Genomic DNA, 20,978 nt, shown 5'->3' with positions numbered 1-20,978 from the left:
CCCCAGATATGTCACCTCCTTCTTCCCGAACTGGCATTTCTTGGGATTGGCGGTGAGGCCAGCTTGTCTCAAGGCCTCCAGGACTGCGGTCACGTGTCCCAGATGTTGCTCCCACGTCTCGCTGAATACTATGATGTCATCGATATACGCGGCCGCGTAGGGCTGGTGTTCTCTCAAGACCCGGTTCATGAGGCGTTGGAACGTCGCGGCTGCTCCATGCAGGCCGAACGGCATGGTCCGGAACTGGTAAAGGCCGAAGGGGGTTGAGAAGGCCGTCTTTTCTCGGGCCGCTGGCGACAGCGGGATCTGCCAGTAGCCTTTTGTCAAGTCGATCGTGGAGAGGTACCGGGCCTTCCCCAGCTGGTCTAGCAGCTCATCGATGCGTGGCATAGGGTATGCGTCGAACTGAGAGATCGCATTCACCTTCCTGAAGTCAATACAAAACCGGAGGGCCCCCTCTGCCTTGGGAACCAGCACAATCGAGCTCCGCCAGCCGCTGTGCGACTCCTCGATTACCCCCCAGTCCAGCATGTCCCCCAGCTCCTTCTTTACGACGTCCCACATCTTACGGGGGAGGGGTCTCACCTGGTCCAATACCCGTTTCCCTGGTTCGGTGACGATCTCATGCTGGGCCAGATGCGTCCGTCCCGGTCTGCTCGTCAGCACCTCCCGGTGCCTCTCTAGTAGGTCCCGGAGCTCCTGTTGTTGTTGTCCCGTGAGTTCGGTCCCAAGCGTGGCTTCCTTGACCGTCACCTCCGGGTCTCCCCATGGTCCGAATTCCACATCTTTCATCTGTGTTTCTACCAGAAAGGCTTCCCGGGGTACCCACCGCTTCAATAGGTTAATATGGTAGATCTGGGTGGCCCTTCGCGGACCATCCAGCTGTATCTCATCATCCACCTCCCCGACCTTCCTTAACACCCTGAAGGGCCCCTGCCAGCGTGCCAACAACTTGGACTCTCTGTCTGGTAAGAGGAGCAACACCTGGTCGCCTGGCGCGAACTCTCGGACCTGGGCTCTTTGATTATATTGCTGGCACTGCCCTTCCTGGGCTCTCTGCAAGTTCTCCCGTGCCCATTCGGCCAGGGAGCCTAGTCTCTGCTGGAGCTGTGTTACGTAGTGGACTACCCCCAGGGCCGGGGTAACCTGAGCTTCCCACCCTTCCCTCACTAAGTCGAGGACCCCCCGGGGCTTCCGCCCATAAAGCAGTTCGAACGGCGAGTAACCCACCGAGGCCTGTGGTACCTCCCGGATGGCGAACATCAGAGCAGGGAGTAGCTTATCCCACCCCCGGGGTTCCTCCTGTACGAATTTCCTAAGCATACCTTTCAATGTCCTATTGAACCTCTCGACGAGGCCATCGGTTTGGGGGTGGTAGACGGAGGTGCGGATCTTGCGGATTCGTAGGAATTTGCACAGCTCAGTCATCACCCTCGCCGTCAGGTTAGTGCCTTGGTCTGTCAGGAGCTCTTTCGGCAGGCCTACCCTTGAAAACACCTTAACCAGTTCCTCCGCTATCACGTTAGCGGTGGCCTTCCGCAGCGGGATAGCCTCGGGGTAGCGGGTCGCGTAGTCCACGATTACCAAGATGTAGACATGCCCTCTCCCCGACTTATCCAAGGGCCCCACCAAATCCATGGCTATACGTTCGAATGGGACGCCCACGATGGGTAGGGGAACCAGCGGGGCGGGGGCCACTTTCTTGCTAGAGGTCCTTTGGCATTGGGGACAAGACATGCAGAAATTCTTGACCTCTTGGTATACCCCGGGCCAATAAAACCGCTGCAAGATTCGTTGCTGGGTCTTCTCGCTGCCCAGGTGTCCCGCCCAAGGGTGATTGTGCGCTAGCTCCAGTACCTTCCATCGGTATGGGCGTGGCACTAGTAATTGTGGGTTTTCCTGTCCGTCCGCCCCCACCGCCACTCGGTAGAGTCGCTCTCCCCGTACCTCAAATCGTGGTCCCAGCTGCTGCCGTCCTTCCCCCTCTGGAGCTTCCTCTGCTTCTGCCCGCACCTGGGTCCATGCTGTCTGGAGCGTCGGGTCTTCCCTCTGGTGTGTCAGGAAGTCCCCCTCTTCCACCTCCAGGCGTAGCGGGGGGTTCGGCCCCCCGGCCTCGGGTTCCCCTGAGGTGGGGACTTCTTCCCCTTGGGCTGCCAGAACGGGTTTCTCTTGTCCCGGCCCCGGGCCCTCGTGACCCGTCCCCCATTCCTTTAGCAGGGCGGCCAGCCCGGGCCAGTTCCTCCCTAGCAGCGCTGGGTAGGGGAGTTTGGGGGATATAGCGGCCTGGCAACGCGCCCGGATCTGCCCATCATCGATCCATACGTGGGCGGTAAGGTACGGATGTACGTCCCCGTGCACGCACCTCATCCAGATTTGGGGCCCCCGGGTCTGGGAATCGGGGACTAGATCCTCCCGCACCATGGTTTGGCCGCACCCCGAGTCCACCACCGCCCTTACCCGCTTCCCATTCAGGCTTATCCACCTGGTTACCTGGGCTCTTGACGAAGTGGTCCCGGCCGCCCCGTCCCGCCGTCTCTGCCCGAAGGTACAATCCATCAAGGGGCAATCTTTTTTGAAGTGCCCCTCCTCGCCACACTGGAAGCAGGCTCCCCTCGGGCTAGGGTCTGCCCTCGGGCTGGGTGTCCCGGGGTCCCCGCTCGCTCCCGGTTGGTTCTCGGTCCTCCTCGGCAGGTTCCAGACTGGGGCCAGTTTTCGCTCTACCCCCGGGCCCCATGAGGGTCTGCGGGCCGGTGGGTCTGCCCGGTGTGAGGTGTCCGCTCCTCCGCTACCGGCCGGGCTCCGTCGAGGCCCCGAGGGAGCGGGAGGGGGGTGTCTACCCCCCGTTTCCTCCGCTGCTGAAAAGCGCTCCATCAGCGTGATCGCCTCCTCCAGCGACTCTGGCCAGTGGCGGCGAACCCACTTCTGCCCCTCGGCAGGCAGGATCCGGAGGTACTGTTCTAACACCACCTGCTCCGCTACCTGCAGCCCGGTCTTGTTGGCAGGTTCCAGCCATCGCATGCCTGCTTCCCTGACCCGCTGCCCCAGCGCCCGTGGGCGCTCCTTCGGGTCATATCGGGTATCTCGGAATCGCTGGCGGTACGTCTCCGGTGATATGCCCAGCTGGTCCAACACGGCTTCTTTAACTTTGTAATAACACAAAGCATCCTTGTCTGCCATACTTCTATAGGCCAATTGGGCCGGACCCGTTAGGAAGGGGGCTAGCAAGGTGGCCCAGTGCTCCTGTGGCCACTTCGCGGCAGTAGCCACCCGCTCAAAGGTGACCAAAAACGCTTCTGGATCATCTTCGGGTCCCAGCTTCGTCAATCGCAGCGGCAGCTGGGCGCCCGGGATGGCGCCACCCTCTCCATCTCCTGGGGAGCCCGGCTCTGCTCCAGGCGCGGTTCCTCGGGCAGTTGCCCCTTCTCTGATTTCTTTCAGCATTTGCCGCTGCTGGTCCTGGAATTGGGTCATCATGTCCCGCAACACCTGATTCTGATGCTGCTGTTGCTGCTTCTGGTTGTCTACCAGCCATTCTATGATCTTGTTGACCTCCATTATGCGCTCGGGAGGGGGTCAACTGTAAGATGCAGGTGGTCAACACCTAGTTCTTTTCAAACAAACACCCAGACGGATCAATCACCCTACCTCCCTTGTTTTATGCCCACCACCATTTTTTTTTTTTTTTTTTTTTTTTTTTTGTGAGTTACTCTACTTCCTGGGGCCCCTTCTCACTCCCGGGGCCCAGGGACCCATGCCCACATTCTCCACCACGTGTAAACTGGTTCGACCCTCAGCGTCCACTATGAGCTAATTGTGGTACAGAGAGACCAGCCTAAGCAGTCACCACTAAGGCCGGTGGCCCTTTTATTACGCACATTCGCGTGACACCCGAGCCGGGTCGGCCTGCTGGCAGAGTAGGGGGGTTCGGGCCCGCCCCCTCTCCGAACCCCGGCCCAGGGCCCTAAAGGCAGGGACCCGTGGTCCCTCCCTCGCGGATGGGGGAACGCCCCAAAACACACCCGCTCACGGGCTCCACGACCCCGCCCTGGGCCGCTTCCTACTCCACCAGGCCTCCCGGCCCGTCTCCCTTGACCCCGCTGGCCTCACCTCTCCTTCCTTCTCCCCTCCTCCAGCTCGGTCCGCCGCGCTCCCCTGCACCGTGCCGGCCCCGGGTTTAAATCCCCCGCCGGCTCCATTCCCCCTCCACGTCACTTCCCCTGCGACGCCTCCCAGCCACCCTTCCCCCGTGACATCATCCCCCTGCGCCTCGCCAGCCCCTCCCTCTCGGGCCCTGCCAGCCGGCGCCAGCTGCCTCCCTACGCCCCCTGCACCGGCTGCCGGCGTACTACTGCAGCCCGCCGCGGCGGGCTGGGCTGCGTTCCCCGCCCGCCGGTGTGGCCGCCCGGCGCCTCCCGGCGCGTTCTCAGTGCGGGGCGCGAGTGCCCCGTCGCGCCGCCCAGCGCCTCCCGGCGCGCTCTCAGTGCGGGGCGCGAGTGCCCCGTCACAGATGGGCAATAATTTTTGCAGGGCGGGCACTTAATGAATTTTGGTACATGGTCATGGGCCAACTCCATCCCGGGAGCAGTGAGGTCTAGGTCAGAAAGGACAGGGCTAGGAGAGTAGCCTCCCCTTAGAGTTGTCTGCGGCTGGAGGCTTTGAATAAAAAACACATTAGGAGGCTCGCAGCTTCCAGCCCCGCCACCAGCACATTGTCTGGGGTTGCTGCAGCTATTTAAAGGGCTCCAACCCCTGCCGGGTAGTGCCATGATCAGAAGCGATGAGCCGTTTAAATAGGATCCTGCCTGAACCAATGCCTGGAAAATCAGTGGCACAAACAGCAGGATCTAAATAGAAAGTGGCCAGATGCAATCTGTGGGCCAGGTCAAAGCGTTAGGCCGCATCCGGTCCCCCGGGCCACATCTTGTCCAGCCCAGAACTATGTGCTGGCTGTTCACAGTAACTTCTGAAGGCTTCCTTGGAGATAGAGCCATATTTGTGTCTAGTGTATTTGGAGATTTATGTGGGTGAATGACACCATTCAGAAGCTTCAGGGGGTAGCCAAATTAGTCTGTTACAGAATAAAACAAAAAATGGTGCTGGCCATTTGTTTTTTTTTTATGCCATTCAGATATTTACCTGATCCACCCAACTTAACAAAGGTACATGTCATGAGGATTTGCTGAAGTATGAGCACACTGTCTTACTAATCTATTAGAGTTCTTTGAAGGGGTTAACGAACATGCGGACAAGGGGGATCCAGTAGATATAGTATACTTGGATTTTCAGAAAGCCTTTGACAAGGTCCCTCACCAAAGGCTCTTGTGTAAATTACATGGCCATGGGATAAGAGGGAAGGTCCTTTCTTGGATTGAGAACTGGTTAAAAGACAGGAAACAAAGGGTAGGAATAAATGGTAAATTTTCAGATTGGAGAGGGGTAACTAGTGGTGTACCCCAAGGGTCAGTCCTGGGACCAATCCTTTTCAACTTATTCATAAATGATCTGGAAAAAGGGGTAAGCAGTGAGGTAGTAAAGTTTGCAGATGATACCAAACTGTTTAGGATAGTCAAGACAGAAGCAGACTGTGAGGGACTCCAAGAAGATCTCACCAAACTGAATGATTGGGCAACAACATGGCAAATCAAATTTAATGTGGATAAGTGTAAAGTAATGCACATTGGGAAAAATAACCCCAACTATACGTACAGTATGATGGGGGCTAATTTGGCTACAAGAAATCAGGAAAGAGATCTTGGAGTTATCATGGACAGTTCTCTGAAAACTTCCACTCAGAGTGCAGCGACGGTCAAAAAGGCAAATAGGATGCTAGGAATTATTAGGAAAGGGATAGAAAATAAGACCCAGAATATCTTACTGCCCCTGTATAAAACTATGGTACGCCCACATCTTGAATACTGTGTACAGATATGGTCTCCTCACCTCAAAGATATTTTGGCCTTGGAAAGGGTTCAGAAAAGGGCAACTAAAAGGATTAGGGGTTTGGAAAGGGTCCCATATGAGGAGAGGCTAAAGAGACTGGGACTTTTCAGTTTAGAAAAGAGGAGACTGAGGGGGGATATGATAGAGGTCTATAAAATCATGAGTGGTGTGGTGAGGGCTGATAAAGAAAAGTTATTTATTAGTTCCCATAATAGAAGAACTAGAGGACCCCAAATGAAATTAATGGGTAGCAGGTTTAAAACTAATAAAAGGAAGTTCTTCTTCACACAGCGTGTTGTCAACCTGTGGAACTCCTTGCCAGAGGAGGCTGTGAAGGCTAGGACTATAATAGAGTTTAAAGAGAAGCTGGATAAATTCATGGAGGTTAGGTCCATAAAAGGCTATTATCCAGGGGATAAAATGGTGTCCTTGGCCTCTGTTTGTCAGAGGTTGGAGAGGGATGGCAGGAGACAAATCGCTTGATCATTGTCTTCGGTCCACCCTCTCTGGGGCACCTGGTGCTGGCCACTGTCGGTAGACAGGATACTGGGCTAGATGGACCTTTGGTCTGACCCAGTACGGCCGTTCTTAAGTTCTTATGTTCTTATGTTCACTGACTGTGGAAGTGTAATAATTTCCCTCACTCCTTTCCTTTCTCTCTGAGTTGCCTGTTGGCTTGCGTCCCTAGCTATATAAATGCTAACATGCATAGTGAGTACCTTTCTGCAGTCTTTTAAAGGAAAGTCAAGTTTGTGAATAATCCACATGCTCTGGAGTCAAAGTCCATATTAAAATAGGAAGTATAGCCTTTATATACTCTTCACTACCTTTCCTGTCTAAGCTGAGTGGTTATTTAAATCCTACTGAGGTAAAGTCAATCAACTTGTAATAAACTTAGAGAAGTACCTAGAAAAATGCATAGATTTTATTTCTTTTTTTTTTCTTTTTTAAGATTGGAAGGGTCCTTATTGTCTAGTCTTACCTTCACACTGCACAGGTTGTACAATTTCCCCTAGTCGTTCCTTAATCTCATCTAATTGTGGATGAAGTAGAATACATCATAGACCACCAATCTTAAGGAAAAGACTTGGATAGTGTATCCACCATATCCCTTAGTACATTTTCTATGTCTGAAACCCTTAGGAGATAATAGGATTTCAAAATAAAGATACCAGCTCACTGCAAAGGAGGTTTTCAAACTGAGGTCTGAAGATGGGAGTTAGGGAATTTTTTGTGCTTCCTATTGAGCTATCAGAATGGCTTTCAGCTTTTAAAAGTTGGAAGAACTGAGGTCAAAATTCTATTCAGTTAAAAGCAGCAGACCAAAATGTCCCATGTACGTTAAATGTAAGCCAGTACTTCTATTAATTGTGTAGAAGTAAAATAAACAACACTGAAGTAGACTGGCCAAAACTAAATGTCCTGGAGGAAGCGAGCTCTCTTGCAATGGCCTGGGAAAGATTTAGATGGCCTCACTGGTTTCCATAATTGAGTTCCAGGATTTTCTTAAAAACAAAGCCAACTTTTTTAAAGCAAATACAGTTGGAAATTGCACAAACCTATGAGCTTTGCGCTCTCAAAGTGGGGAAAAAAAACCTACCAATATTGAGGCTATTTCCTAATAGTATAATGAAAATAAGCGTGACATTGTAGCTCTCCATCGAAAATTAATGCATTGAGGAGTATTTCACTCTGTTTTGCGTTTTTATTCCCACAGTTGCTTAAGCAGTAACACCCAACTTTGAGTAGTGAATCTCTTCATATGATGAGCTCTCTCTGTGGTACCAAGAGCTGTGTAAGATAATGTAGTGAAAAAGGGTACCATATCCATTTATCTTATCTGCTCACCGCCAGCTCTGGTTTTTTTCCTATGAATAATCACCACCTGCATTTGTAAAGCTATTTAGGTAGCATTTTTTATCAGATGACTGGGTATTCTGAAACAAATGGTGACAATACAATATTGTCGGCATAATGGAAGACTTACTTGCCTCTGTTGGATGATGAAGATAGGATAAATAGCAGAGATTTAAGCATATGGATCTCTCGGACTACATGTCACACTGTTTCTCAAATAGTGGTACATGTCATACTAAAGTGATTTGAGAGTACATTCAAATTCAACATCTACAGAACTAACTTGGGACCTAGTGTAACCTTCAACTTGGCATCTTGTATTCTTTGTGTGCTTCACTTTAGGTGTCTGGGCACTCCTGTGCTCATAGTCAGACTTTTGGTAGCAGTGCCTGGTTAGGTCACATGTGCACGGTCCCTGCCTCACACTATTCAAGGCAGTTAGCTGATGCCATGCAACCAACCCTCCTAATCCTTGTGCAACTGGGAGCAAGAGAGCCTGAACCAACACGAACAAGGGATGAAGGTTTTATTCCCACTACTGTCTCACAAAGTGCAGTGAATGGAGACCAATACTCAACCTCAGGGGACTCAAGTTTGTCAAAACGCAATAATTCAAGATGGTCACACTAGGCACAATAATCCCAGCATTAGAAAGAGGGGATTGGTTCTTAGCCCTCAACCTCAAGGATTTTCATATAACAAATGCATCCCCCACACTACAGATTTCTCAGATTTACTATTGGCAAAGACTATTTTCAGTAAAAGTACTGAACACAAACCACATGCAAGCTATGTATTATACAGACCAGCCATGAACCACATGCATGTCTGTATTGTACAGACAAGTGAGGTAAGCATGTTCATATCCCCTTTCTGTGGAAGCCATACAACTCTGGCGATGGTGCATTAGACACGATATCCACATCACCGTAGTTTACCTACCTGTGTCAGACTGCCATAGTGGATGCCTTTAGCTGAAAATTTTCTCAGGACTGAGAGTGGGAGCTCAGCACAATCCCCCTATACATTTTCCAACAGTGGGAGTTGCCCAAAATAAACCTCTTTGCAACCACCCAGAGTGCCAAATACTCACAATTCTACTCCAGGGCAGGCCTTCACAGACAGTCATTAGGTCATGGGTTCCCAAACGGGGGGGACGAGGGGGGGGGGAGGCGGGGGCGGCGTGCCCCCTGGGAGCATGAAGAAATTCCATGGGAGGCGCAAGGCGACCCACCACACCCCCCGTCAATCCCACCTCAAGTTTTGCTGCTATTTTTTTGGGAGGCGGGGCCTGAGGGTTTCTCAAAAATCAAAAAGGGGGTGTGATGCGGAAAAGTTTGAGAACCACTGCATTAGGTGAAGCATTCTTCCTCAAGTGGAACACCCCCTTTCTTTGTGCATTCCCTCTCTTCCGTCTTTTGAACCTGGTAGATCTGAGATCAGACTAGATGGGTAAACAGTAATTCTAATAACCCCTGCATGTTCTTGCCAAACTTGGTATCCTTATCTCCTCAGGATGACTGTGCATTACTCAATTCCTCCCACTTCTGCTTCATCTGTTGTCTCAGCACTCAGGCCGTCCCCTACACCAAGACCTCACCTCTAAGGCATCAGGCAGACATGCAGAAATCTTACTCAAACATACAGCTCCCCTGCATAGACAAACAGCCATCTCCCTCAGGCAAACAGTCAGGGTATGTCTACACTACAATGTTAGTTCGAACTAACGGACGTTAGTTCAAACTAACATTCATAGGCGCTACGCTAGCGCTCCGCAAGTTCGAATTTGAATCGAACTAGCGGAGCGCTTAGTTCGAACTAGGAAAACCTCATTTTATGAGGATTAAGCCTAGTTCGAACTTACTAGTTCGAATTAAGGGGTGTGTAGCCCCTTAATTCGAATTAGTGGGAGGCTAGCCCTCCCCAGGTTTCCCTGGTGGCCACTCTGGCCAACACCAGGGAAACTCTATTGCCCCCCTCCTGGCCCTGGACCCCTTAAAGGGGCACGGGCTGGGTATGGTGCCCGTGCCAGGTGCAAGCCTGCCAGCACCCAGCCAGCAGACCCTGCACCTGGCACGGCACAGAGCCACCCACCCGATGTCCCCCAGCCCACCCCCTCTTCCCGGGACCAGGCTGGCAGCTCCCGGGAGCTTGCCCGGGACCGCAAGAGGCGGGCACCTTCCTGGGCTAGTGTGGACATCGTGGATCTTGTCCACGATCTCCGCACTAGGCACAGGAAAGTGGCCGGCTAGGGCAGGAGAGCTGCCAGCCTGGCCACCCAGGAGCAGGTGTGCATGATAATCAAGGGGGTCCACTGAGACCCCCGACCCTGAGCCCTGAGCTTACAATGGCCGTCCTGGGTCAGACCAAAGGTCCATCTAGCCCAGTAGCCTGTCTGCCGACAGCGGCCAACCCTAGGGACCCTGGAGGGGATGGACCGAAGACAGTGACCAAGCCATTTGTCTCGTGCCATCCCTCTCCAGTCTTCCACAAGGCAGGGACACCACTCCTACCCCCTGGCTAAGATTACTCCATGGACCCAACCTCCATGACTTGATCTCACTTCCCTTTAAACTCTGTTCTAGTTGTAGCCTTCACAGCCTCCTGCAGCAAGGAGTTCCACAAGTTAACTATTTGCTTTGTGAACAACAACTTTCTCTTACTAGTTTGAAGCCTGCTACCCATTCCTTTCCTTTGGTGTCCTCTAGTCCTTCTTTAGGGGAACTCATGAAGAACTTTTCTGAATGCACCCTCTCCACCCAACCCCTGCTTTTAGAGACCTCTATCCTGTCCCCGCTCCATCTCCTCTTTTCTAAGCTGAACAGTCCCAGTCTCTGTAGCCTCTCTTCATCTGGGACCTGTTCCCAACCCCTGATCATGTTAGTTGCCCTCCCCTCTCCCAGCCTTTCTCTTCCCCTCTCCCACCTCCTTTTCCCAGTCTCCCCCAGTTTTGTTCAATAAAGACAGAGTCAATGTTGGAAGAAACGTTATCTTTATTTTGTACATCAGGAAGGGGGGCTAGGGAGGGGTAAGTGGAAGGAGGTGAGGGAGGAATGGGGTACGAGCCCCCGATGGGGAGGACTGGGCTGGCTCTGCGGGCTTCTGGGGGTGGAAGCACTCCTGCAGCCCCCCAATTGTCCCCTCTCCCCAGATGGCAGCCTGCGGCAAGTGCAGCCGGTCTGATGGCCGAGTGGTGTGATGTGCCCAGTGTGGGCACTCCGGGCACTCCAAGCCAGGACTGGTTTTCAAGCAGGGCACCCCTGAGAACTGTCTGTCCGGGGTGGGGGTCGGGTCCCTTTAAGCGCAGCCCTCGGCTAGCCTGAGACAGCATCTCCATGCTCTAAGTCCTCCTCTGATGCCTTGCCGGCACTGCTTCTGGCCATCCTTAAGCCCTGTTCAGGGTCCACTCAATGTGGACATGCTAGTTCTAATTAGCAAAACGCTAATTCGAACTAGTTTTTAGTTCTAGACGCGTTAGTTCGAATTCGCTTAGTTCGAATTAACTAATTCGAACTAAGTTAGTTCGAATTAGCGCTGTAGTGTAGACGTACCCTCAGAGAAGCTCTCCCCTAAGTTATAGTAGGACTGACTAGCCACAGACAACTTCTCAGAATCACACTCATCCCTTTCACAAACCCTGCTAGCTAAAGGTAACACAGAAGATTTGCATCCATAAATGCTTTGGGGGTAGGTTGAAATATCTGCCCAATTACACAAATCTGCCATGCCATAATCACACCTCATACCCACACGGTTGTACACTGAACTCCTAGGAGGATACAGTCTCTGTTGTTTTTCCATTCTCTGTGTCTGGAATTTCCTGGGGTGTTGAACAATGACTGGAACATTTGTGGGAGCAGGGTAACTAGTTGGTGATGTTGGAGTGCTCAGCTGCTTAGCTTTCAGCATTTCCACTATGGCCTTCACTTCAGCAATGTGCTTCTATTTCCGCTTGCCTCGTCTCTGCCTCTATTTGCTCCATCTCTATAATTATTCACAAATAGTTGCTTCAGTCATAGTAAGAGCTCCAGCTCTTCCTTAGTTAGAGGTCGGCCTGCAGGAACATGCTCCTGTCACCCCTCCTTGGGGGGGGTGAATCTGTCCTAGAGCTAGACATCTTTCCTTGATTTGAGGCTGTTTCTACCTCAGGGTGTCACTTGGAAAGGGTTTGTTGTTGTAGGGCCACTTTGCCCGACCGCAAAAGCATGCACTGGGCTGTTTCCCTGCCCTATTCTAGCCTAGCAATCCAGTTGCCCAAAAAGCTAGAGAAAAACAAACTTGTCTGGTGTTGGCTTAACCTTCTGTGCGCCTTTCCCCAGGGCAGCAACAGAAAACAAAAGAAAAAAGAAACCTCCAAAGCTTTCAACTACTCTCAAGAAAAACCTGTGTCCTTTTAAAATCCTAGGTTCTCAAAATGACCCCACAGCTCTGCCACCATGTCAAGACTGTTCCTCACTCTGACATGACAAATCCAGAAGTGGGGGCCTGCAAAAGTACCCCAAAACCTTATTTCTACAGGCTTTGGTACAACCCCCCCCCCAATCCTAATACCCAGATTTTGGGGACTATCCCAAGCATTCCAAGAAAACCAGGGAAGAGATCACTTGGGAAACCTCCTTCCTAAAACCTCAAGGGTACCTCAAGCTCTTTCCCCCAAAAAGAGCTTGAGAAAAGAGAACACAAGCTGCAGCCTGTGATAGTTGCCCTTCTGTCAGACAGGTAGACACACACAGACAAACCTTCTAGGACACAAAAATGAACCAATACTTATTAATTAAAAAAAGAAAACAAACTTTTATTATCAAAACAATACTACCGTTGCAAGCATAGTTGAGGTGGCTAGATGGTAAGAGCCACCAATTGATATACTCATGGGGGACCTCCCCATGGGCTCAAAACTTAGTTACAAAAGAGAGAAACAGCACAGACATCAATTCCGAATTCCCAAACCAGAACACAGTAAAACCTTATGGGCTAACTAAACTTTTCCCTGCTTACACATTTTGAGAAGACTTTTCTTGGAGAGAGACAGGCCTTCCCATCTCCCTGTTTGGAAGAAACCGCTCTGACTCAGACAAAGGAGGGAAAAAGATTAAAAATTCCTTTGTCCCAGTTTGAAATTCCTATCTGCGTTACCATTGACTGACCAGATACCTGGCTAGGGACAGGAGACATATTTAACCCTTTAGTCCCCAGGTGTTGGCCAGCTTTTGTGGTTGACAGGAGGTACAAAAGATACTTTTACACAATCACAGAGAAACAACTTATCACATGTATGCCCTGAAATGGAAATTGTTTAAGGCACAGTACCAACAAAAACAGATGACATGCATCCCAGTATCACCATCCTTGATCCACATTTCCTCAAAGCACTCAATAATTCTTACCTTGACCTCTGTGAATCCACCACGCTATGGGACCTGAACCTGGTCTTTTGAGCCCTCTCCTCTCCTCAATTCAAACCACTGGAAACGTGTTCCACTTTTCCATGAAAGTAGCTTTCCCTATGGCAATTAAATCAGCCAGATATACAGGAGAATTAGGAAGTGTCATGGTATTTAAGGATAAGGTATCCCTCACATTACATTCCAAATTGCTGCCAAAAATAGTCTTTCCGCTTCAATCAGCCTTTTTACCTGCCAACATTCTACCTTAAAACCCACCCAGAGAGAAGACATTACATGTTTCATACTCTTTGACATTCAGAGGGCACTGGCTTTTACATAGACAGGACTAGACTATTCCTTAAAACACATAGATTCTTCATAGTTATCACTGAATGCTGCAAAGGGTGTGCCATCTCTAAACAAGATTATCTAAGTGGATCTCCAGTTGCAAAAACTCTGCTACTTTCAGTGTGATAGCCAACCCCTCACAGGGATTCGCATTCATTCCACTAGAACAGGGGTGAGCAAGATACGGCCCACCGGGTTGTTTAATCTGGCCTGCCCTGCTGAGACCTTGACTGATGCTGTTCATAGCGGCTGGTGGTTCCCCCTCTCTCACTTTCCCCTTTGCTATGGGAGCACAGCACCTAAGGGGAGTCATCAGTCATTTGCAACAGCAAATGACTTTGTGTACTCCGCCACCCTCAGGTCCTGATTGGCCTGGGAGCAGGAGAGTGCGCAAAGTCTTCTCCCTCCACTGGGGCGCACAGTGCCTAGAGGGAGCTACCAGCTGTTCAAACTCTGAAGCCTCCTGCTTCCATTGGAGGGCACTGCTCTGAAGTCACCTAAAGTAAAGCATCCACAGAGACTGCACTTGAAGAAGAGAGGTTTACTCACCTTTTGCAGTAACTGTGCTTCTTCGAGATTTATATCCCTGTGGGTGCTCCACTGTCCTCCCTCCACCCCTGTACTTCAGTATTTCTTAATCAGTCTTTACAGCAAAGGAGGAATGGGGAGAGGGAGAGGCAGAGGCAGTTAGTTGCAAAGCGTTAGTTAACTGCCTGGAACAGCACATGTGCGACCCAACCAGACACTGCTACCAAAAGCCTCCAAATAAGAGTGCCACACAGACATCTGAAGTAGAGCACCCACAGGGGCACATATCTTGAAGGACCTCTGTTACTGCACAAGGTAAGTAACCCTCCCTTCTTTTGCTTATGAAGATTAATTTATATACTCTGTTTATATAGACTGTCCTAACTTTTTTCAAGTGTGTACATAGTGAATAACTGGTCTGTTCTCTTTGGACTGTTGAGCTATTTTCTCTGCCAGTGTGTGAGAGAGATGTGAAATTGTCATGTTGGCAGCAAAGACTCATAACTTGATGTTTTCTGCCATATACCAGAAATATATTTATAATTATCTAGAAATATCTGTATTTGAAATATGAGCTTAATGACACACCTTCCTGTATTTGTAACAGATTACATTCGCACATTTACCTGGGACAAAAAGCTTGAAATGGTGGTAAAGTCCACGGGTATCCTGGGAGGACAAGGTGAGACCAAGTTACATTTCATGTTTTTTCGGATTATGTATCCTACTATTGGCAGATTTGAGGGAAATAGTATTCCCTCCCCCCACACGCCATCATCTCTCTCATACAAACTTATGTTGCAACTCTTGTCCCTCATTCCAAAGACTATGCTCAGCATAAGAGCCTTGTGTTCTCATAACGTGGTTGATACTGTTAATAGCCATACTGCTGGAGGAGCAAAGTCACCTCCTATCCTGCTGCTCTCCTGTCTTAGAGTAACATGTCCATATCTATTGCTGGATTATTTGCAGAGGTAACTAATCTCTTTAGAGTAGATTCAGATATGGCTGTTTCTTGGTTTTTGGGATTGAAATCTCTTCTGTGAAAATTCCCCCATTCTGTGGGCCTAGAAGAACTGATTCTTGTCTTGCATCTACCTCCCTTCCTCTTCCCCTGGGATATCATGGCACTTTATAACCACTGCCTTCCCACACAATGTCGATGTGGCCCTCACTACTCATTGTGTTCTGAGTTCCTCTCAGAAGGAGTATTTGGCCATGTGACTTTGTAATGTCAGTAAACTGCCAGTGGTGGAGAGCTCGGAGGGGAAGTGCTTACAGTGGACTGGCTGCAGACCAACAGGAAGAAGTCTTGTGGCTGGGACACTGGAGACTATTCAGTCCTCAGCTCTGCCTCACATTGTAGAGGGCATGTCACTTCCCACTGACCTGGCAGGGCGAGGGAGAAGAGAGCAGCTGCCTGGTGATTCAAAAAGGCCTGCAGCTCCTGGACACTGCTGTAGTGGCAGCCAGAGTCCATGGCCCTTTAAATGGATGGTGAAGCCTCTGGTGGCACGCTATAGGCAGTGCTGAAGGACTGGTTGGGAGAGACTAGCTGTGACGTAGTGGGGATGCTGTCTGCTCTGTAACCCGGTGCCCCCCTATATTGTGGTGTGTGATTCCCACGGACTCATCCACATGTTGTGATATAGTGTCAGTTCCTTGCTGGTTGCTATGCTGTGGGCTGTAGATGACCCCTACTGGCCTCTCTGTGAGCACTAGGTGGGCTGCCTAGATCACGTGGACAAAGACCCAACTTGTCAGACTGGTTGAGGGCAGCAAAGGAACTAAGGAAGTGAGTGTGTGGGGGAAGGGGCAGGCTTTGGCTGGAAACCATGAAGGAGACAGACTAAGGAGGGGAGCTGGGAGCTTAGGGATCCAGGCACCCCATTTCAAGGGGTCTGAAGCATCCTGGCCTTGACTCCTGTAGCCACATCAGGTCTGTGCTGTGCTGTATCCTGGAGAAGCAATAAACCCTCTCTATTCTACTGGCTGGCAGAGTCTGTTCTTGCTGCTACGGGGCTGCAGGATCGAGGGGAACCCTGGCGCATCGTCACACTAGCTCCAAGTCCCCTCCCTTCTGCCCAAAACCCTGCTCCTTCCTGAAGCATGGAGCAGACTTCCCTCTGCCCCCCACACACTCATGCACAGTAGGCCTGGCAATTCTGTTGGCCACTCTTATTGTGTGTGCAGTACTCCATGCTATGGAGCCTCAGGCTCTAAACTCTACTTTAATGCAAACCTGATTTTTTTCCTCTGTGAACTCTGATCAATCTGAAATTGTGGCATTTTTGTCTTTTTAAACACAAGGTAAAATGCCAACTGTGGTCTCTCCAGAACTATACCGGACCAGGTTTTGTGAAGCAATGGACAAGTATTTCCTGATGGTGCCAGATCATTGGACAGGGCTTGGTCTGAATTGCTGAGCTAAAGCACAGGTTGTGGGGCACCAGGAAGCGCTGTGAAGGAAAACATTTCCTGATAGAAGAGGACATAAACCGTGGTAGGCAAAAGGATCTCACATCAGCATCTGCATAAGCCATGTGCATCACAAGTTAAAAATCTGTATCTTACCTGCACTTCAGTTACTGACATGAGAGGATTACAGCAAAGGCTGGCAGCTGTTATTGAAGAAGATTGAGAATGGGGTGACTTATTAATTCTGCTGTTAAGAGGCCATCATCCAATACAGATTTCTGTACACTGTCCCTCTTATCACACCATTGAAACCAGGTGTTGGCATCATTTTGCAGAGAAGCAGGTGAATTCTGCAAGCATATCTTGTACAGTGGCTAATGTAAGTTTGTTTGTAGAGGGGTGTATGTGATTTGCATCATTGTACAGTGTGATAGTGCAAGGGACATAGAAAGCTTTGGAATAAGCATCCTGTTCATGGAAAATCTAAATCCATACTCACTAAGATCATTACCACTGCAGTGCTCTGAAGCAGACCTTGTAAGAATCAGAGTGAATAACTTGTCCTGTTGTGCACTTCGCAAGTTCAGTTTTTACAGTCTTCTGTAAAAAAAAAAAACCCTTTGTTTTAGTCAGCAATGACCATTATGCTATCCTTTTATTTGTACTGAACTTTTATGTTCCTAAACATATGTTCTTTTATGTTCCTAAATTCATTTCTGTGAAGTGCAATTTGCTCTGCATGTCATAATGTAGTTTTCAGCAGCCTCACATAGAAATGGAGCAATCTTGAGTGAGTTCAGGACACTGCAAACAGTAGGAACATAAACCAGACATTCCCAAAGCCCCAGAAGCAGACTCTTAATCCTTTCATGAGGGACTTCTGTGGTATAGGCACTACCTGGTCTTGCATTATGAATCATACTGCCTTACTGGTGCCACTAACATCCCTTGAAGAGAAGTTCCAGTCACTTCATTTCATTCCCACATAACTTTCACCATCACGTTTCTTCAGAGTAAAATGTCTTGCCAGCACACACTGTCTTCACATTTGTAAGACAAGATTCGACATCTCGACATCAGTAACATTTAATACCTATAAGCCAGGTGGAAAATACCAACAATATTTGCTTTTGCAGCACTGAAATGAATGTTCCATTTTGTTGGTGCTCTTTGTGGAAACTGAATTAGGAGGTGTTTTTTTGTGAGATGTGTGGGGATCTGTGAATCATAACTTGAAAATAAGCACTTTTCATTTTTATCCATTTTACTTGTTTTTTGTAGACGTGATGAAAGTTTACTTACTTTAGCTTTAATATAATAAAGGCCAGTAGAATTGAAGGTTTGTATGGATGTCAGAGGCAAATTCCATTGTCCTTGAAACTTACTTTGTAGGACACAGCTAAAACTAAACATCTGGAACAGCACAAGTATTCAGACCCATTATCTGCTATGATCTGCTGTCACTAATACTAGCTGCACTGAGTAACTGATTTTTAACAGGTTGATGGTCATTCATGAACCCAAGTATGTGTGTTAGAAAGGATGGGCAAAGCAATTAAAAATGTCAGCAGTGGTGACCTGACCAGGTTGTTCAAATAAAAATGCAGGTTGATGCTGAGCTGCTGTGAATTGATAGAATGCTGCTGTAGTGTTCATGTCCTGTCAAGTAAAAAGCTCCATTAGATTCTTATATTTGGTTGACATCCTGCAGAAAGAGAAAGGAGAGTATCTAACTTGGATTTAAGCTACAGAGGTCTCATTCCCGTTGTTCAGAATGCTTGTTTGTGTTTCTGGATCCGCTACTCATCCGCACTAGTTTATAGCTAGTGATGCTGTGAAATTCTGAAGCTTACTTCAGAGTCACACTGTGGATAGATCTGGCTTTCAACTAAGGCTTGGTTTTTTGCCCATTATGACAAGCTGACTCTTGACAAGGTCAAGTGACTTACCCAGTATCGTGGAACTGCAGTCTTAGTTAAAAGAAGTAACTCAACCATGTTTTCATTCCGTGTGGGTGGGTGGGTGAGGAAAGCATTACTATACATCTTCCACACCAGAAATATCCCCTAACACCCATATGGTTGCCGAAGTCTATATTACAAGTTTCCAGGAAAGCTAATTGATACTTTATTCTCTAGCCCAAGTGATTTTTTTCCTCAGTTGTGTTACCATGAAATCTGAACGTGGGTAACATTCAAGTTCTTCCCTCTGTTAGTCATTAGACTCTGCAGTGCCCTTATTTTGGGTACAAAGAATAGTTGCTCTCTCTAAAGCGATATATGTTTTCTCTCCATGCTGCTACTTAAGGTTATTAGTAACTGTTAATTGTAATTCTAACATAACAGTGGAAATTTCCCAATATTGGGATCCACAGGAAAAAAGTAAAATGTAGAATTGACTTTAAAAAACAAAAAAGTGTGTACTTTGCCCAGATGCTTTGCAGAAGTACTACTTGAAACCTGAAAATGTCCCTTGTATCCAGGGACAGATCCTCAACAGGTACAAACTGGTATGCTTCTGAAGTCAGTGGAGTTATGCCAGTTGACATCAGCTCAAGATCTTCCTGTGACATTTAGTGGTAGTGCTTAGGCAGTAAATTACTGGTCCTGGGCTGACAGACTGATAAATAATGCTGGCCTTGGAAAATAAATAACTGTGAACTTGAAGGTTTTGAGATTTGAAGAATTTGATCTGATTCAATTGGGGCAAAGTTCAAGACGACAACACCTGCTGAAAGGCATTGCAGCACTTAACTATATACTGTGCAACAGAAAGGTAGTGTAAATCACAGTAATGGGACTGGCATCTCTTTACACATGTTATTCATTAGAAGTAAGAATTAGCCTAGTATTTCCTACTACAAAACTGAGTTCCTCCAAAGGAAAGTCACCAGCAATATTTTTGTGGACAGAAGACAGTGTTTCACATCTGAAAACTCCTATGAGAGCTAACACTGGGCAGGTGAGATGCTAGCCGCTGTAGCTGAGCTAGTGCAGGATCCTTGAAGTATTAATAGAGGGAGATTATAACTCATACAGTATTATGGCTCCATTTAGTGCAATGATTTCTCAGTTTTGTAACACAGGTGTATGTACATAGACTAGTAAATGAACTACAATTGCAGTTATTAAGCCCCACTTTTAGATGCTGCCTTAACAGTTGTATCAGTCTAGGGAGTTCAGGCAAATATGTTACTTCTTGAATTAGGTAAGATTAACAATTCTTGTGTTGCAGTATCTGTATGGCACAACTTCTTTTAATGGCTTAGGGCTGGGTTCTGCCACCCTAATGAACCCTGAGTAGGCTCATTTGAGACAAACGGTTACGTGCTTAACGACGTGCTCCTCAACATGTCTGAAAGCATAGCAGAATGACACCCAGAGTTACCAGTGATGAGACTGACCGTATTCTAAAGCACTCAATGTACCATAATGTGTATATATTTCTATTGTACCTTGATTCCAGCTGTATTTTATATTATTCTGACATGTTAAGATATTTAAAAGCAATTGCCTTGACTATTTGGAAAACTGAACTGTATGTAGATAGCAGTCCCAATAAAGTAATTAAAATATACCTACTATTCTGTACATTCCTTTATGTACATTTGCTAAGAACTTTATCAAAATTACAACCAATAAACTCATATTTGCCAGTGCCCTGGTATGATTTAAACAAGACATGCAATTTGTGTTATGTCATTAGGGCAAGATGTCTGAAAAAATTACTTGAGCTAGATTTGATTTAATGCTAGATCTAAAGTAGCTTGGATATGGTTACACATGCTGTAATCACATCTCCTGGCTGCAGAGTTGACATACTTTCAAAGGTGTAAAGTTGTCATGTCTCTTGCTGCAAGTACAGTGACAGCTGTTGATGATCCAGTTGTCACCATTGAATTATGTTTTGTTGCTGTTATGAGATGTTTGGCTGTTGTCCTGGCCAGCCCAGCAGACTCCAAGAGAATCAATCCCCAAGGACCACAAAATCAGGTGAGGTGTGAAAGCACCAGGCCAAGTTTGTCAATGACGCAGAGTCTAGATCTACACTAGCAGCTCTACCAGACCACTAAGACATGTGCCCATTGCAGTGGTCTCAGCTCAGTCAGTGGTAGGACTTTCAATGCCCCCCAGGCTGGATAACCCTTCTGAGATACATTAGAAGTGATGCGTAATGTATATAAAGATGCATCCAGTTGTCATCAGCCTTATGCATGTTGGTTTGATCAAATCATCCATGTCCATCATGCTGTCATCCTGACCCTATACTTAGCATGGGGAGTGTGTTGGTACCAAGATGTTTCTTAATGGGTTGTCCTGGTACCTCCCTGGAATATGTTGCATGACTTGTGCCTAGCATGTAGGCATGTGTTTCTGCTTATCAGCTGAGTTCTTGTCACATTCTGTGAGCATGGCCTGCCTCTTGCTCACAACCTGACTTTGCTTCATATTAGCTAGTTTAGTCCAGGCATTCAGCCTCACAACAGGCTTGATACACGTG

General features: G+C 48.3%; 1 protein-coding gene across 15 annotated transcripts in view; it reads left to right on the top strand.

Moving 5' to 3' along the window:
• The window catches only part of PIKFYVE (phosphoinositide kinase, FYVE-type zinc finger containing), a 194,361-nt gene extending 174,307 nt beyond the window's left edge, over positions 1-20,054 (top strand). For all 15 annotated transcript variants that reach the window (XM_075933821.1, XM_075933817.1, XM_075933820.1 and 12 more), the window contains 2 exons: positions 14,668-14,742; positions 16,371-20,054. In XM_075933821.1, the coding sequence (XP_075789936.1) occupies positions 14,668-14,742; positions 16,371-16,486 (191 nt within the window). In that variant the 3' untranslated portion in view covers positions 16,487-20,054. The remainder of the gene's footprint in view (positions 1-14,667; positions 14,743-16,370) is intronic.
• The last annotated feature ends 924 nt before the right edge of the window (positions 20,055-20,978 follow it).

The sequence above is a fragment of the Pelodiscus sinensis genome, chromosome 7 (genome assembly GCF_049634645.1).
Source record: "Pelodiscus sinensis isolate JC-2024 chromosome 7, ASM4963464v1, whole genome shotgun sequence".
NCBI classification, from domain to species: Eukaryota; Metazoa; Chordata; order Testudines; family Trionychidae; genus Pelodiscus; species Pelodiscus sinensis.
The sequence above is the reverse complement of the archived record's forward strand: the minus strand, read 5'-3'. Positions and strand labels throughout refer to the sequence as shown.